This window comes from Bos grunniens, chromosome X (genome assembly GCF_055505025.1).
Source record: "Bos grunniens cultivar Pamir isolate PY7600 chromosome X, Bosgru_T2T1.0, whole genome shotgun sequence".
Lineage (NCBI taxonomy): Eukaryota > Metazoa > Chordata > Mammalia > Artiodactyla > Bovidae > Bos > Bos grunniens.
The window spans coordinates 30,043,662-30,063,261 of record NC_141194.1 but is presented as its reverse complement, the minus strand read 5'-3'; the positions used below and the strand labels follow the sequence as shown (position 1 = coordinate 30,063,261).

At 40.5% G+C, this 19,600-nt stretch overlaps 1 protein-coding gene across 23 annotated transcripts in view; it reads left to right on the top strand.

The window, feature by feature from the left end:
• The window catches only part of DMD (dystrophin), a 2,667,987-nt gene that overhangs the window by 2,597,498 nt on the left and 50,889 nt on the right, over nt 1-19,600 (top strand). For 19 of the 23 annotated variants that reach the window (XM_086387503.1, XM_086387493.1, XM_086387499.1 and 16 more), the window contains 3 exons: nt 427-492; nt 1,585-1,650; nt 4,087-4,245. The exons of 2 other annotated variants lie outside the window; for them this stretch is intronic. In XM_086387503.1, coding sequence (XP_086243629.1) covers nt 427-492; nt 1,585-1,650; nt 4,087-4,245 — 291 coding nt within the window. The remainder of the gene's footprint in view (nt 1-426; nt 493-1,584; nt 1,651-4,086; nt 4,246-19,600) is intronic. 2 more of the 23 variants (XM_086387500.1, XM_086387504.1) reach the window with 1 other exon arrangement.

The window sequence follows — 19,600 nt, the reverse complement described above, 5'->3', positions numbered from 1 at the left end:
TGTACAGTTTTCCTTCAGTAAGAAGGCAGCTAAAAATGGCACAGGTATAAACTGTGTAAAGTTTTAAACCATATACTGCTAACACAATTTCAGAGCTATAGACAATGAGACATGACAAGATGAGACTGAATGTCATGTAGAGACTGTCTCCTTGACCTTTTCTATCATTAAAACTTGCCAGAGAAGTTTGTGATCCCTCCTTGTGGCTTTTGAGAAAAGCAAAAGGATGACCAATCATCTGTCAAACCTAGCTTGTCAATACTTGATGATCTCTCTAAGATATAGAGACAACCAGATGTGTACCTTATTCATAGTTTTAGGCTGAAAGCATTCTAGGCCGTGTATATAACAGAACTGCGGGGTGGGTTTTTTTTTTTCTCCATTAATGGATGGTATCTGTGACTAATCACATTTTCTGCCTTATAGGCCTGCCTCGTCCCCTCAGCTTTCACACGATGATACTCATTCACGCATTGAACATTATGCTAGCAGGTATGAGACTAGTTGAATGCCAGGCAAATATTGATTGAAGTAACTAACCAAGGAAAGCTAACCTATAATAATTTTAAACAAATCTTTTCTTTTTTGCCCAATCTTGTCTGATTTCTACTAATCACCTTGCCCTCTAACGTGCATGCCATTCCAACTGCATGTTGTTTTTGAACACCAATGAGCGCTTCAGTCCAGAACAATCTGCCCTAACCCCGGCCTTTAAACATTTTGAGAGCTTTGTTATGTTCTATATACTGAGCACGTGTAATCAATTGACTTAGAAATCATCTACCCTTCTTAGAAAACTGCTAGACCAGACATAAGTATGTGAAGAAATGATACTGTGTTATATGCAGAATATGAAAGCATTGGCTTTGATTTCTGTGTGTATTTGACAAAATGTGGTGTAAAGAAGAGAATCATTACTTTTCCTAATCCTTGGACCTTTCTGTCTCATGTTCTTTGTGTTCGAGGTAACTTTTATATCTAAGAACTAAATTGCTAATTGTAAAATATGCCTGTTAAGTACATCTGTTAAGAGTTTGGTTAACTTTCAAGTTGTAAAAAGACTATTATTGTTTGAGGTGAAGGAGGTTTTTAAAGGTAAAAATTGGTGGCAGAATGTGTAGAGAGCTGACTGTGAATTATCTTTTATCAATATTTTAACTGCTGAACGTGTTTATCAACCATGGGATGTATTAACTAGCTATGTATCATTCTGTCATCAGTGGAAAGCTTTAATTGTCTTTAAAAACACGTGGGGTAGTGGAAGGTATGGAGTGTGTTTGTTGTGAAGGAAGCTTGTCCCATGAAAACAGAGGCCTCTTCTCAGCGAAAGAAAGATCAACCTGTGAAGGAAAAAAGAATGCAACTTCTCTTGTAATTTATAGCATAAATGTAAACCTGCTTAACTAGCTGGGGTCCACCACTCACCTCAAACGGCTAGGCCAACACACACATCCTTTAAATATGAAGGATTCCTTTCTCTTCTTGACATGATTTATCCTTTAGTTTTCAGGAATGTTCGATTAGGTCTTGAATAGAGTCTAAGAAGTCACAGAAGTTTTAATGAGCTTTTACGTTTTTTATCAGGCTAGCAGAAATGGAAAACAGCAGTGGATCTTATCTAAATGATAGCATCTCTCCTAATGAGAGCATGTAAGTATCCTGTCTCTTTTTACAAAATGTTCCTGACCATGAAATTGCTTGGAGGGATTTAGACATAGGGTAGCACAGAAGATAGGAATTAGCATTTATATTCATTAGATCTTTCTGGGAGACGCTCATTGGCTTTTTTTTCTTTAACTCTTGACATCCCAACACAGAATGAGCTCCTCCTAACTGTGGCATAAATGTTCCCAGACATTTTGCCTTCCCCTCATTCAGTGCTATACTACCACAAATTGCAGGGTCTCAAACACCGAAACTGTATGAAATGTTTACTCTTTGCCCAAACCTGTGGGATTTTTAAAGGGACTGGATGTTAATTTTTCAAGTGATAGCTCCATCCATGGGCAGTAGAACTATAATCTTGGAATAGCTGCACTGGTATTCCCATGGGGTAGCTAGATGGGCATTTTCCTGTAGAGAACCTAGCTAGCAGGTTTTTTTGCGATTGAGCATCTTCATGAGCTAAACAAACTGAGGCAGTCTTGTGAAGCGTTTCAGAAGAGGAAGTACAAATTGAGGTCACGGTTTTGTAGTGGGATGATACTCCAGGCCTGTCCAATATTAAAGAAGGTGAGAGAGTGGTGCTCAGAGTGGCAGAGAACACAGCGATGGCAGGGGAACAGAGGCTTCATTACGGTGTAAGGGTAGTATTGACCATAAGGAGTACTGAGGAGTCCTGCCGTGAACCAAGAGCCTGAGGTGGAGGGAGCAGATTGAGAAGCTTCTATGGAGGACAAACTGAGAACTGAAGAGACAACTTACAGAGATGAAATCTAGTCAAGGTACAATGATGATGTTAGTTTCCTAAGTTACGGATGTCTCACCATTTTGTCATAGAGAATCTAGGCAAAGGGGAAAATGGTAAATTTATCACATGTACTTGGTGTGGCAACCCACAGTCACAGTCAAATGAGAAACAGCCTGTATAAGGATTAGACCGAAGGCAATAGTACCCAAGTAGCACTTATACATAGCTGGTTATTGAAGGCATGAGAATAAGTCATCTCCTCTGGTACATAAAGGTGATCAAGGTGATAATAGAGTCAACACTCAGCCATTCATAGTTATACTAAACAAAAAAGCCTTTGCCCGGAAATAAAACTGTGGTACATTCTCTTTCTGAGCTGTGGGGGAAAGTATTAATAGTATTAATGTATAAACTACTTTGACAGAAAGGTATGTAAACAAAGAATCAACTAAATGTAAGCAACCTGAATGATTTGGTTCTTTGGATCACTGATTTGAATGTTAGAAGCTGTAGTACATTCACAGTGATTCCAGTTGTATCTATATAAGAATGGCTGCCATTCATTGACTGCCCAAGAGAACAGTAAGAGAAGTTGAATTATAACTATCTGTTATAATTAAACATGGAAAGTCCTCACAATATACCTTCAGAATTTGGGAAGAGGGCTAGCAGATTAGTTGGCCAAACTGCATTTGGTTTATTTTTAAGCAAAATTTAGCTGTAGCTTATTCTGAGGGCATAGTATCCATTCTGACTCAGTGTTGCTTAGGAATAGCATGAAATCTTAGGGTCAGGTCAGGGGAAGAGGTTTGGTAGATCGGTTGACTTAACTTAAATGTTTATTTTTAACACCCAGTCATTATTTTAATTTTAACTTACCAACCAGTTATCTGACCTGATGGACCAAGATCATTTAAATGAGAAGGATTTTTTCCCCAAGTATCCAAAATTTTTTCAGCTCAGAGTCAGAGATGAGAAAAGGAAATTAAACAGGTGTGGAGAGGGAAATATTAATGTATTGTCTTACTGATATCTAGCCAGAAACAAAGGATTTTAGCCTCTCATTAAGAACAGGATGAATTTCTTGTAACTCGGAGGTACGCAGGCTTTTCGGGAGCTACGGGCAGTGCATTTAGAAAATAATTTCTCCTGTGTATTAGAGAATCCATGGATATAAAGAAAGATGGCAGCTGCCTCCCAAAATACAAGCCTTTGGCCTCTTTGTTCCTGAAGATTAGTCTTTCGAAGCTGCTCTAAGTAATGAGTTGTTCAGTCCTCTCTTAATAAGTCACGTTAATGGCTCTTTTTTTTTCCTGCTGATTTTTGTTTTTCTAGCTAAACAATAATTGAATGAAATAGTCATTTAATGTATAGTTTCATTATTGTTACCATCCTGCTTCAGTGGGGTTAAGAAATTGAAGCCATTGATTTACTCATGTAAATCGACCACCCAGATTCGATGGAAAATCTGAGCAAGAAACACTTGAAACTGTCACCAATAGGAGGGTAGAACCACAACCTCAAGAGTATCAAAATGTCTTTAAAAGCAGCAAAAAGGGTCTAATTAATTGTTAAGAGGAAATAACTGTTTCAATTTTAAAGTAGACGCCCGAGTCCCTGCCCCCCAAAGCAAAATAAGGGGGGAAAAAACCAAAACCTTTGATTTTATTTTCCAGAGATGATGAACATTTGTTAATCCAGCATTACTGCCAAAGTTTGAACCAGGACTCCCCCCTGAGCCAGCCTCGTAGTCCTGCCCAGATCTTGATTTCCTTAGAGAGTGAGGAAAGAGGGGAGCTAGAGAGAATCCTAGCAGATCTTGAGGAAGAAAACAGGTGAGTTTTCTTTCTAGCTTTGTCATTGGGATGCAGAGCGCATACACTTGCACACATAGAAAAGTGCCAGGAATCTTCACTTAGAGTCATTCTATGTCTAACTGTTTTCTCCAATAATCTGTTTAGCTCCATTTACAGAGTCTCTTTTTCTGTCATCTGAAAGAAGAAAATGAATGTAATAGCATAAGTAAGAATTCATACATTAGGTATTAAAGAAATGAATGCTCGTGGTGGTATTTGATTTGCTGCATGTATTTTAGAGGCTTTGATCTCATATTTGAGAATAGAGTTTAAGAACAAAGTAGGTCATTTAATTTTCTGATGATACAATTTGTACATGTGTTTGGGCATATTACCTATCTTAAAGCATTTACGAAAGGAGGCTCACTGGTCATATTTGGGGATGAATTAGTCATCTTATTTTCCATCATCAAATACAGAAATCATTTATGCTCACCATCCTAGCAGGTTAGTGAGATAATTCTAGTTGTCAGTCATCACTTGAAAAAGATGTTCATGGGAAAAGACAAGAAATTATATAAAAGTTAAAAACAAAATTTATGACTCCACAGAGGACAAAGATATAAAGGTTTGGCATGTTGTGTGGCATCAGAATGATGCGAATCATTGGACTTTGCTTTTGTGTTATGTGTATGACATCACAGGGCCCTTGCTTAAGAAAGGCTTTTGCATGTGATCACTTCTAACTCAGTGTGCCTTCTTTAGACAGATGCCACCAGGCAGGTCTGTAAAGGAGCAGTGGCTCAAATTTGTGGGACTAGAGTACTTTCATGTCTTTGGTTTAGCCCAAGGCACAAAGACCTCTTCATCTTAGCAACACAGTATGTCTGAGAACCAAGTGCCCTTGGGGACTGTGTCACCTGAAGATGAAAAGGCAAACTGCCATTCATCCATTGCTTGCTGCTGCCCCAGGCCTCTGTGTAGCTCTCAGTTCCTCTGACCTGTGGCCGGAGCTCCTTACCTGGTCGGCTTGCCTCTAGTCTGTCTCTCACCCCCACTATATCCTCCCTACTGATGGTAGTTGTGCATCTTCCCAGTCCCAAGAGCCATCATGGCATTCTTCCTTGACTAGATTTCTGCATCTTTTTTAAAAAACCTAGCTTCTCAGCTGGATATTTTCAGCCTTCCACAATTTTCTCTTGACCTGGTTTTTTACACTGTCGTCATCTTGTGTACCTAGATTCTGGCTGTGCTATTGTAACTACTGTTTCTGAATGCATCCTGCTCTCATCCACTTTCAGGGTTCAGCTCAAGCTTGCTTCTTAGCCTAGCTGCCATCCTCCACGCCATTGCTCAGAATGATTTTCCCCACCAAGCTCCTAGCAGATGGGGCTGCATTTGGAAGTAATCTGTCATTTGTCTAGTCCACGGGGTCGCAAAAAGTTGGACATGACTTAGCGACTGAACAACAACAACAAATTAGATGTCTTTCAGGGTAAAGTGGTTATCACTGTACTAATCGGTCCCTGCATTTGGAAGTAATCTGTCGTTTGTCTAGATCTTCATAATGCCTTGGATCTTTCTCCATGAACTTCGTTTCAGTTAGCTTTTTTATCAGCTACCTGCCACCACCACCCCCACACACCCCACCTCTCTCTAATGAAGACAGTGAATGCCTTTGGAATAAGGACTGTGTCTTAATCATGTTAATGTCCCCTATCGTGCTTAGCACAGTGCGACTCTTTAGTGGGTTTTCCAGAAATTTTTGGTAAAAGCCTGAGGTAAGAATACAGAAAAGAGATCACACAGGTACCATTCAGGAGGGAATACTGAGCATTCTGTTGGTTTTAACAGTAACATTATTTGGGGCTTTATATGTAAGACTGACAGTGAATATCATGGTAGATAAAACCTTTCCCTTTACTGTATTGAGTGTCATTAGTATTCATTTATGTTAAGTCTTTAATTATTTTAGGAATCAAAGTCAAATAGGAAGAAAAGCTGGTATTGGTATTATAAATAGAATTTGATGTTACCCAGGGCTGAGAATATTTTTCTACTATGTGAATGTCCGTTGTGCTCCATGTCTTTCTATCTCATTGGTCAAGAGTTCTGTTTATTACTGCTGCACCTTCCCTCCATACCATTACAACCAGGCCAAAGAGTGTTGGTGAAGAGTACTGAAACTATCGTTTATATTAGCATTTCATCATTTTCAGAGCACTGTAGTGCATTTTGGGTCATTCCATCTTCCTAAAAGTGCTATGTAGAAGATTGATAAGAAAATGTAGGTTCAGAGGGGTTCAAATGGCTTGACCTAAATTTCAGACAGCCAGTGGAAGAACCAACTCCAGATCCAGATTTTCTGACTCAGAATAGTCAACTCTGCCTTGCGCCCTAGCATAAAGAAGAGTCATCTTATATAAGTATCATTTACGTAGAATTGTAGCACATTCCATGAAGGTACTTATACTGGAGGGAATATTTTTAGGACTACACATGAATAAACCTATTCATCTACCTGTGGCACAGTGATAACCACCTTACCCCAAAAGACATCTAATTTGTTGTTCAGTCACTAAGTCATGTCCGACTCTTTGCGATCCCATGGACTGCAGCATGCCAGGCCTCCCTGTCCGTCACTATCTCCCAGAGTTTGCTTAAATTCATGTCCACTGAATTGGTGATGCTTTCTAAGCATCTCATCCTCTGCTGCCCCTTTCTCCTCCTGCCTTCAGTCTTTCCTAGCATCAGGGTCTTTTCCAAAGAGTCAGCTCTTCGCATCAGGTAGCCAAAGTATTGGAGCTTCAGCATTAGTCCTTCCAGTGAATATTCAGGACTGATTTCCTTTAGGGTTGACTGGTTTGATCTCCTTGCTGTCCAAGGGATTCTCAAAAGTCTTCTCCGGCCCCACCATTCAAAAGCATCACACAAAGTATCCAAGGCCATTCCCTTAAAATGAAATGGTATGTTCTCTGAAAGAAAGAAAAAAGAAAATATTCCAGGGCTGCTCAGAAATCCAAAATGAATCTGGTGTTGGTGCCAGTCTTTCTGTAAGTTATTTTGACCCTCAACTAAAGGTCAGGATGAGCTTCCTTCTTTCTCTGCTTTGTCATGTCTTCACTTCATACCAGTCCCAAAGAAATGTGTCTGCAGCAAGGGTCCCCAACCTCTGGGCCACGGACCAGTACCTCCTGTCAGATCAGTGGCAGCAAAAGCGCTTGAATCATCCCAAAACCACCCCCACGCAGCCCTGGTCTGTGCAAAAACTATCGTCCACAAACTCAGTCCCTGGTACCAAAAAGATTGGGGACTGCTGCTCTGCTGAGATCCTCTCCTGAAAGTAGCCTCTGATTTTCTTTGCTCTAGCCGCTCCTGTCTTCTTGCACTTCTCAAAGAGCTTCAAAGAGGCATGGCTTTGTCTTCATGATCCGACTTCAGTGTTGCCTAAGGAGCCTGTAACTCTCCATTTCCTGTCTTTCCTCTGAGAGAACCCAGGAGGTCATTAGTTGCCCACCAAGCTGGCTGTATTTCCCTAGTCAAATTGGCTGCATAATTGAACAAATACAAGCACACATTTAGAGCAAATGGGAAAGGATATTGAAAACTGAGAGTGTCTTGGGTCCTCTGGACATATGTATATGGGTACTTTGTGTTCCTTTATTCTGTAGCAAGGGCTTATCTCCAAAGGACAGCAAAGGAAGGAGGCTTGAAGATCTCCATTCCTGACTAGATATGTTACTGAATTCTGTTATTCTTATTCATGACACCTCCCCACCATCACCTTGAAAAACAGAAAATGGCTAATTAGGAAGTATCCTAGGGGTATCTTATCTCTGTCTTTAGAATTCCATTTCTCCCAATTGTTGCACATAGCATTCAATAAATATTTGTTGAATAAATTAATGGATAAATGCATGGAAATGAAGCTGAATTTATTTTCATTGTTACTAACTCTTGCATTTAGTTTTGGTGAAAACTCTTCTTAAAACCTAATTTCATAGAGAAAAGCCTTTTGGAAGCTTTTCTTCTACTTGCTTTTCAGAATACTTCCCCTTTTTAAACGTCTTTGATGAGCACCAAGCATTGCTTTGTCATAAATTTAGAATGCTCAAAATTCATTTTCCAAATCCTAAGCCCTGCCTGTCTCCACCCTCCTCCCCAGCATTCTCTGATTCGTGGCTTATGCTACAAAGATAAGGTGAAAGCTCTGAGCAGAAGCTAAGTCTGACTCAGAATTTTCTCAATAGCATCTCTCATAAATTTGAGTGACTAGTGACTTCTGCAGTCTGTAATGTTTCACTTCTGCATAATGTCTCTCTCTCATACCACAGATAATTCTGATTCACCTCTTTGGTTGAGCCCAGTTGGATACTGAGAATTTGCTCCACTGTGTGTCTTTGGCATTGCAAACCCAAAGTTTACTTTTTCATGCATAGATGAAAGCCTGCAATCTCCTGACTTAAATCTGTAGTGTCAAATTCCAAGGTATTTTTCTCTGCACTGTCTAAATGAACTCAGACTTGCTGTGAGATTCTAGGTAGGACCCTGGCAATGAAAAAGGTAACTGTTATGAAAGACAAAACCTCATTGTCATTCTGCTGCCTGCACATCAAATTGATTAGATTGTTCCCAAGTCTAAAAGGAGGGTAAATACTAACCAGATTCACTGCGAAGTCTACAGTTAATTAAGATGGTTAGTAGATATTATATGATGCCAGGGGAATCTGGACTTCTAGTACCTACCTACTCAGTACCTTTCATATATCTTGTTGTTGGGCAGCCAGTCATTATGCAGCCTAAATGTGAGTATTCCCTTGATCCTTTTCATTCCTCCAATGGCTATGTAAGATCGTTAATGTTATATTCAGAGAAATTCAAGATTGGCTACTTATACCACTGAATTACACTAGCTGGTGATCATAATCCTGTTGCTTTCCCTTACAAATGACATGATGACCGGGCCAGAGTCTGCTGGTTTTCAATCTTCACAGTCTCAGGATATCTTTATTCCATGTTCCTTTCTTAGGTCTTTGTGCGAGACTCACATGATGGTGAGGAGATGGCCAAGATGAAGCTAAAGGGGGTCATGAGTGGGCATTCCCCCACAGAGATGTGGGGAGGAACAGCACAGGATGTTTGGAAACTGTAAACTGTGGTGTGTCTTCTGTAACAAGGCAGGGAATGGGAAGAGACAAAGCCAGACAGGTCAGCAAGGCCAGGTGGGGATGGACAAAGATGTGATGAGGTGCTGAGGAGTAGGGGCCTCCTGCACGCTGCCCCCCACACCAGGGTGAGCCAGGATTGATCCTGTTAGACTTATATGCATGACTGGACAGCTGTGTGTGGATGGGGCTGGGAGTGGGTGAGGACTTTGAAAAGCACAATCCTGGAAGAAGGAGTCATATTGGCAGGGAGCATGGAAGCCCAGGAAAGAGATAAGGGCCTACAGGAAGGTAATAGAAAAGGGGTGAGGGATATTTTGGGGGAGGGGTAGGGCTGTGTGGCTGGCTGGTTAGTTGGATCTGCGGAGGGAAGGAATGAGCCCCAATTCTGGATGAGGCACAACAAGGTTTGTGGACAGCTGGGACTGACAACTCAGGAGGAGCTGTCTACTGATAAATTGAGAGTTTGCCCTTCGATTCAGCAGGATTTATCGAGGGCCTTCCTCAAGGTTGAGTCACTGGAAGATGGTGAATGGGGTGCAGAAGACATCGAGTTTGAGGTTCTGGTGATGTTTGTTGAGTTGCTAAATCATGTCCAACTTTTTGTGACCCTATGGACTGTAGCCTGCCAGGGCCCCCATCCATGGAATTCTCCAGGCAAGAATACTGGAGTGGGTTGCCATTCCCTTCTCCAGGGGATCTTCCCACTCCAGGGATCGAACCTTCGTCTCCTGCATTGGCAGGCAGATTCTTTTCCACTGAGCCACCTGGGAAGCCCTTCTGGTGACATACCCACGGACAAATGTGTGACAGGGAGGAGTGAAACTGTGAAGCTTGCAGGAGGGGTGTGGGCCAGAGAGAACAGATCTGTGAGTCACCAGCTCACAACTGGTAGTTGAGACTGAGGGTAAATTTATCTACCCAGGGAGCGCATGGCAGAAGGAGAACACTGGGCTTGGTAGAACTCTAGAAGATGTAAACACTAAAATGTTTATATAATTCCTTTTATTATTTTAGTAAGTAATTCATGCACATTATGGGAAATCCAAAGACATGTAGAGAAAAGTGAATCTTTTTCCAGCCTTGTCCTCTGGCTGTCGTTCTCCCAGCTCTCTACATATGCAAATATTTGTAATCCGTGGTTGGGATTATTTCACAGGGTGCCGTGCAGTGTTCATTTGGTCTTTTTGTTCTACTTAAAGATCCCTATTATACAGAGTGAAGTAAGCCAGAAGGAAAAACATCAATACAGTATACTAACGCATATATATGGAATTTAGAAAGATGGTAACGATAACCCTGTATACGAGACAGCAAAAGAGACACTGATGTATAGAACAGTCTTATGGACTCTGTGGGAGAGGGAGAGGGTGGGAAGATTTGGGAGAATGGCACTGAAACATGTGAAATGTCATGTATGAAACGAGATGCCAGTCCAGGTTCAGTGCACGATGCTGGATGCTTGGGGCTGGTGCGCTGGGACAGCCCAGGGGGATGGTATGGGGAGGGGGGAGGGAGGAGGGTTCAGGATGGGGAGCACGTGTATACCTGAAATTTTTAAAAAATTAAAAAAGGAAAAAAAAAAAAAAAGATCCCTAATAACTTTACACATGCTGGAGGAATATGCCAGATTAAAAGGGGGGAAGAGAGCTTTTCCCAGAGTAGACAGGAGGGAAAGAGGCACAGGGCACAGGAGGAGGCCTTGTTTTGAACAAGAGAAGTGAAAGTGTTAGTCGCTCAATCATGTCGGACTCTTTATGATCCTACGGACAGTAGCCCACTAGGCTCCTCTCTCTGTGGGATTCTCCAGGCAAGAATACTGGAGTGGGTTGCCATTTCCTTCTCCAGGGGATCTTCTCAACCCAGGAATTGAACCCAGGTCCCCTGTACTGCAGGCAGATTCTTTACCATCTGAGCCACCAGGGAAGCCCAATCAGGAGCACCTCCGAAAACGCTGTTGTAGGTGACGAAGTCTGGGTAAGGAACAAGGGTGAAGTCTGGGTAAGGAACAAGGGTGAGGAAGGTAACAGTGCATGGTCACTATCTAGTAGACATCACTGGTAGATTCTGATTCTCGTAGTTGGTCTTTACAGTTTTATAAATTCAAAAGAGCAGTGTATGAGACATTTAATGAAACTGGGGCCTAATGCCACTTGGCACTATGAGCCCCCAAAACAAAGGGCTCCAGAACCTTTTAAGATAAAGGGAGCTAGTTTTCCCACATACATCAGACCACCAATATCTTTCATGGCAAGAGAACCTGAAGGACATACCTACTGCATTTAATAAGCTTGCCTCAGGCTGGGAGGACAGTTGCATGGGGCAGGGTCACCATGATTCAGAGGCTTGGTTTCCAACTAAGCAACCCAGTAACCCAAGTTCCTTCAGTTTATCCTGAGTTAACCAAAGCTCAGGGGGACCAGTTCATCCTATCCCATTCATGGATGTGGATGAATGATGTTGAATGACAATTTATTTCCTCCTTTATCTGAGCTCTCCCTCTTTTTAACTGTCTTGTTACACTAAATGTGTTAATGTGACCCTCAACCTTTTTGGGGAGCAGCCTGAGGTTTTTTTGAAGAAATTTTTCTTTTTCACAGTAAAGATGGTTTTAATGTGCATATTATAATCCTCTGTAAACAGACAATTTAACTTAGATTCTAGTCTTTTTTTAAAATTGAAGTATAGATGATTTACAATATTGTGTTTCAGGTGTATAGCAAAGTAATTGAAGTATGTGTGTATGTGTGTACTTTTTTGCCATTATAGGTTATCACAAGATACTGTATATAGTTCCCTACGCTATATGGTAAATCCTTGTTGTTTATTTTATATATGGTAGTATCTGTTAATCCCAAACTGTACTTTATCCCTCCCTCTCTTCCCTTTTGGTAACTATAGGTTTGGTTTCTATGTCTTGTGAGTCTGTTTGTGTTCTTTAAATAAATTCATTTGTACTGTTTCTTAAATTCCACATATAAGTGATATATTAGTCTTTGTCTGACTTCATTTAGTATGATAATCTCTAGGTCCATCCATGTTGTTGCAAATGGCATTATTTCGCTCTTTTTTATGGCTGAGTAATATTCCATTGTGTGTGTATGTACCACATCTTCTTTATCCATTTGTCTGTTGATGGACAACAGCATGAAGTTTTAGGTGCAAATACTCATTCTGTTTAAGTGGGAAATATATATTTTTTAAAGATTGGAGGTATCACTCCATTTTAGGGTCTTGTGTCTTAGATATCTTAGAAATGATAACAAAAGTAAAACTGGTGAGCTTAGGCCTTGGCACAGGAAATTAGATAGGCATAAGGATTGCTTCAGGCTTCCCTTGTGGCTCAGCAGTAAAGAACCCACCTGCCAATGCAGGAGACACTGGTTTGATCCTTGAATTAGGAAGATCCCCTGGAGAAGGAAATGGCAACCCACTCTAGTATTCTTGCCCGGAAAGTCCCATGGACAGAGGAGCCTGGAGGGCTACAGTCTGTGGGGTCACAAAAGAGTCAGACACAACTTAAGTTACTGAACAACAAGATTGCTTTATCTCAGAGAAAAACCTAAGTAACCCCTCCAGTGATAACAGTATTCACGATTTCCTGGTATAGCCATTGTCTTCCTAGAACAGGCTGGATAAAAGCTGAAGTTCTTACAAGCCAGTTTCCCTTTTAGATCCTCCATGAAGACCCTCATCCTTCTTGTAGCTTTTATTACCAGACCATCATGCTACAGTAGAACTGACTATAGTCTTAACTTTCTTTAGTTACATTCCAAACCTGAGGATATCATTCCACTCAACTCACCAGATAGTTAGTGAATACTTAATGTATTTTTCAAAGTACCAAGACTACAAAAAGGGATAAGCCTTGATTCTTACTCTCATGGAGCTCAAAATGTAATAAAAAAGACATTAACATGTAAACAACTAAGTGTAACCCAGTATTACAAGTGCTTGTATTGAAGAGAGTTGAAGAAAGGCTGAATCAGAGTTTCCAGGCTGAAAGAGGAAGTAAGGATGAGCCTTCCAGTCTGTTGAGACCATGAGATATGTGCGTTCAGAGCACAGGAGGGAAAGAACAAGAGAGTAGTGGAATGGTAGCTGGAGATCACTGTTGAAAGGGTTTTATATGTCAGACAAAGGAGTTTGTATTTATCCTATAAGCAGTTGAGCAGTGAGGGCTTTTTGAGGAGGAAATGATGGAGAAAAATGATTGTAGGCAGGGAGCTAAAGCCATGGAGACTGGCAGAAGGACAGAGCAACAGTTCGTTGAAAGATGGCAAGGTTCTTAACTAAGGATCCGTTACACAAGTGAAGAAGGGCTGAAAAAATGGGAAGGTCACTGGATGAATGAGGCCAGGGAAGATGAGAGAAGGAGGAATGGGGCAGTCTGAATTTTTTCACTAGGCAACTGGGACATGACAAGTAAACAAAAACCATAGAACATACAAGAAAAGCTACTAAGCAGCCAAGGTCAATGGATAGAGAAAAAGAACTATGTTCTGAGCATCCTGTTGTTTGCCCCAGGAGATTCAAGTGGAAATTTCCTATATTGCTTTTATGTATTCACTTTCCAAAAAGGATTTTTTAAAAAAATGTAGCAATGTAGAAATAGTAAAGCAATGAACATAGTAGGGATTAGCTTAGTTGATATAATTGAGCTTCAAATTTGATTTCAGGTTCCCTGCAGGCAGGGGGCTAAGAGGAAACAATGATTTGTCTCTCTCTCATTGTTGGATGAAAGAAGTAAAGAAACATGATTATCTTTGTTTAAACCCAGTGATGGTTATACATCCTTGACATCAGCCCAATTGTAGTGTTCTGTGGAACTCACTTTGGTAAGAACTAGCACCCCACTCCAGTACTCTTGCCTGGAGAATCCCACGGATGGAAGGAGCCTGGTGGGCTACAGTCCACGGAGTCGCAAAGAGTCAGACATGACTTAGCGACTTCACTTTCACAGGTCGGTACTCATGTCTCTGCAAATGGAGCTTGGATTTTTCTCACAAAATTGAACTCCTGATTTTCTCCAGTAGGGAAGTCCTACAATCCCAGAGACCAAAATGATTTAGTCTGGAAAATTCAAAGATAGGTATTGAATTATCTCCCATAAGATTAGATAATTATATGAGGGCTTTTACAGAATATCCCAGTGGAAGTGACCTGGCTTTGCAATCAAACCAGCAAGAAGAAATTCCACCAAGAACTTGACAAAATTAATTTGCTGTATGGAGTTCTTAATTGTCGTTAACTGATTGACTCTTGAAACATATGCACCAAAGACAGGAACTTTGGCTTCTACAATGATTACTGTTGGATTTTGCTTTCTAAGTTGTTAGATGCAAAGGCTAGTAGTTACTTGAGGCCTCTCCTGGGTTGTGGTACAAAAGTGTATTACTAACACATGGGAAGATATTAGCAGGAATGCAGGTGTAACATTCATCTCGATGACATATTGAGGTATACATTTTGAACATGTTGAAGGAAATGGCAACCCACTCCAGCATTCTTGCCTTGGGAAATCCCATGGACAGAGGAGCCTGGCAGGCTAGAGTGCACGGGTTTGCAGAGAATACAGTCCTGTATAATGCTACTTGAGGAAACTGATTAGTTTTCTGGCACTGAAATGTTAGAGGAAAGATAAACGATGAACCTGTCGACTTTGCATGGCTTGGTACGTAGCAAGGTTAAGCTCACAGAACCCATGGCTAATGGGGACATCCAGGAGACTGTGGAAAAGACAGGTCTAGAGCTAGAAGTCTAGATTGAGGTGAGAAGTAATGGGTAGGGGAGGTGAGGTCATGGGCTTGGAGGTGGAAGCCTAGAGAGAAGACAGGGTCCTCCTAGGAAGAGAGCTTATGTGGAAAGAAGACCAAGGACCTCCTGGTGTACTGGATTGTAACTGGCCAGGCCCAGTTCTCCACCAGTAGCAAAGTTAGAAATGGTTTCCTGCTTTGTATTAATTACATACTTGGATGACTTCTGTAGACTATCAAACCCTCCCCCTTTTCCCCCCTGCTATGTTAATAATTAAAGTTCTGTATCTTCAAGTCCTGGGTTACCTTTTGGTACCACTCTGTCTGCTAACTGCAGTTAATAGGTAAATCCATATGATCCTTTTTCTATAATTTCTGAGTAACTCCAAGTGACTGTTTTGAGGATAGAAATAACCTCTATTCTTAGCTTAAACAATGAGCATAATTCACAGCCCTTTTACCCGGTAGTATAAGATTTGTCTACAGGAAACTAAACAGTATCCCACACACTAGAAGCTGAGCTGTTGAATGGCAAGGGACTGTGTCTCACTTATCTTTCTCTCTGTAGTGCTGGGTGTAGAAATACGTGTTCATTAAAGGAATGGATAAATGCCCTTTGGACTTTTCTTGTGGCCTGCCAGATTTTTTGGCTGGTTTTCAGCTGTCTTCTTTGTTTTTCTCATGTCATATGTTATTGTTCTTTGCCCAAAATCTTTAATAAACCTATTTATTTTCTTCTTTTTAACTTTTATTGGAGTATAGTTGATTTACAATATTGTGTTAGTTTTTGCTGTACAGCAAAATGAATCAGTTGCACATATACATATATGCGCTCTTTTCTAGATTATTTTACCATACAGGTCATTCCAGAGTATGAGTAGAGTTCCCTGTGCTATACAGTAGGTCCTTATTAGTTATCTATTTTATATATAGTAAGTAGTCACTTCTTTTTATTGCTGAGTAGCACTCCATGATGGCTTCCCTGGTGGCTCAGATGGTAAAAATCTTCCCGTTACTTGTTTTATATAAAGTTGTGTGTGTGTGCGTCAGTCCCAGTTATCCCTCTCCTCCCCTTCCCTCCCTGGTAACTATAAACCATCAGTTTCTGCATCTGTAACTCTATTTCTGTTTTTTTAAGTTTATTTGTATCATCTTCTTTAGATTTCACATGTAAGCGATATCATATGGTATTTGTCTTTCTCTGACTTACTTCACTTAGCATCTCTAGGTCCATCCATGTTGCTGCAAAAGGCATTATTTCATTCTTAATGGCTGAGTAGTATTCCAATGTATATGTGTACCACATCATCTTTATCCATTCATTTGTTGGTGGACATTTAGGTTATTTCCATGTCTTGGCTGTTGTAAATAGTGCATCAGTGAACACTGGGGCACATGTATCTTTTCAAATTAAAGATTCCTCTGGATATATGACCAGGAGTGGGATTGCTGGATCATATGGTAACTCTAGTTTTTTAAGGAATCTCCATACTGGTTTTCATAGTGGCTGTACCAATTTACATTCCCACCAACAGTGTAGGAGGGTTCCCTTTTCTCCACATCCTCTCCAACATTTATTGTTTGTAGACCTTTTGATGATGGCCATTCTGAGCAGTGTGAGGTGATAACCTCACTGTAGTTTAGATTTGTATTTCTCTGATAATTAGTGATGTTGAGCATCTTTTCATGTGCCTTTTGGCCATCTGTATGTCTTCTTTGGAGAAATGTCTATTTAGATCTTCTGCCCATTTGTTGATTAGGTTGTTTGTTTGTTGACATAGAGCTACATGAGCTGTTTGTATATTTTGGAGGTTAATCCCTTGTCAGTCACTTTGTTTGCAATATTTTCTCCCATTCTGTGGGTGGTCCTTTATGTCATTTTCCATTCAACTGAAAACATTGAAGTTGTTTAGGTTAACCCAGACTTGAAGATTTCCTGGGATTATTTTTGGGGCTCTCTTTTAAATTCATTGTCTGAAAATCCTTAGACGTGTCTGCATAGATAAATTCTGTAGGCATGTACACGCCATATTTCTCTTATGTACATGGCTTAAACTTGATTTCTCCATAGTAGGAGAAAACATTAGAAAATTATTTACCTCATTGGGGAAATATCTTTTGTTCTATAAGAAGTAGAATTTTGAATTTATAACTTATTTTTTATAAAAGCTTTGAAGTGAAGTCACTCAGTTGTGTCCGACTCTTTGGGACCCCATGGACTGTAGCCTACCAGGCTCCTCCATCCATGGGATTTTCCAAGCAAGAGTACTGGAGTGGGTTGCCATTTCCTTCTCCAGGGGATCTTCCCAACCCAGGGATTGAACCCGGGTCTCGTGCATTGTAGGCAGATGCTTTACCGTCTGAGCTAATAAGAGCTTTACCAAGATATAATTCACATACCATAAAATTAACCCATTTAAAGTGTGTAAGTCCCTAATTATTAGTATATTCACAGAATTGTGTAACCATCATCACATAACCAACTTTATAACAATTTCCTCACCCCAAAAAGAAACCCCATACCAATTTTCAGTCACTCTGCATTTCTTCCAAGACAACCACACTCTAGCCCTAGACAATCAATAATCTACTTTGTCTGCATGGATTTGTTTATTCTGGACATTTCATATAATAGGGGGTCATTTGTAACTGACTTCTTTCATGTAGCATAATATTTTCAAGGGACTGTTATGTTAGAGCATGTATTAGTTCAATTGCTAAGTTGTGTCCGACTCTTTGCCACCCCATGGACTGAACCATACCAGGCTCATCTGTCCTCCATTGTCTCCCAGAGTTTGTTCAAACTCTTGTCCATTGAGTCAGTGATGCTATCCAACCATCTCATCCTCTGCTTCCCTCTTCTCTTGTCCTCATTCTTTCCCAGCATCAGGATCTTTTCCAGTGAGTTGGCACTTAGCATCAGATGGCCAAAGTATTGGAGTGTCAGCATCAACATCAGTCCTTCCAATGAATATTCAGGGTTCATTGCCTTTAGGATTTACTTATTTGATCTCCTTGCAGTCCAGAGGACTCTCAAGAGGCTTCTCCAGCACCACAGTTCTAAAGCATCAATTCTTCAACGCTCAGCCTTCTTTATGGTCTAACTTTCACATCCATACATGACTACCAGAAAAACCATAGCTTTGACTATGTAGACCTTTTGTTGGCAAAGTAATGTCTCTGCTTTATAATATACTGTCTAGGTTTGTCATAGCTTTCCTGGTGAGGAGCAACTGTCTTTTAATTTCATGACTGTAGTCACTGTCCACAGTGATTCTGGAGCCCAGGAAAATAAAATCTGTCCTGTTTCCATTTTATCACCTTCTGTTTGCCATGAAGTGATGGGAGCAGATGCCATGATCTTCATTTTTTGAATGTTGAGTTTCAAGCCAGCTTTTTCACTCTCCTCTTTCACCTTCATGAAGAAGCTCTTTAGTTTCTCTTTACTTTCTGCCATTACAGTGGTGTCATCTACGTATCTGAGGTTGTTGATATTTCTCCAAGCAGTCTTGATTCCAGCTTGAGCTTTATCCAGCCTGGCATTTCGCATGATGCACTCTGCATAGAAGTTAAATAAGTAGGGTGACAGTATGCAGCCAATTTGCATACTCCTTTCCCAATTTGCAGTTAGTTGTTCATGTCTGATTCTAACTGTTGCTTCCTGATCCATATCCAGGTTTCTCTGGAGACAGGTAAGGTGTTCTGGTAGTCCCATCTCTTTTAGAATTTTCCACAGTTTGTTGTGATCCACACAGTCAAAGACTTTAGGGTAGTCAATAAAGAAGAGGTAGATGGTTTTTTTGGAATTCCCTTGCTTTCTCCATGGTCCAGCAAATGTTGCCCATTTGATCTGTTTCCTCTGCCTTTTCTAAATCCAGCTTGTACATCTAGAACTTCTCAGTTCCTGTTGAAACCTAGCATAACCTTGGTTTTTAGCATAACCTTGTTAGCATGTGAAATGAGTGCAATTGTATGGTAGTTTGAGCATTCTTTGGCATTGCCTTCTTTGCAGTTGGAATGAAAAGTGACCTTTTCCAATCCTTTGTCCACTGCCAAGTGTTGACAAATCTGTCTACATACTGAGTGCAGCACTTTAACAGCATCATCTTTTAGAATTTTCAATAGCTCAGCTGGAATTCCATCATCTCCACTAGCTTTGTTTACAGCATGTATTAGCACTTCATTCTTTTCTATTACTGAGTGATATTTCATCATATGGAAATACTACATTCTAAAACATTCATCTGGTAGTTGATGGACATTTGAGTTGTTTCCACTGAATGGCTATTGTGAATAGTTCTGCCATGAACTTTTGTGTGTGAGTACTGGGACTTTATAGAAATGATTCTTTAGTTTCTATCATTGTAATAGAGGAGACCATAGGATCAAATACAGCAAGAGTGTATAGCAGTGCATGCCAGGAAATGAAAAATAGGCCAACAAGATAAATTTACTGGGAGAATTTAAGGCCAG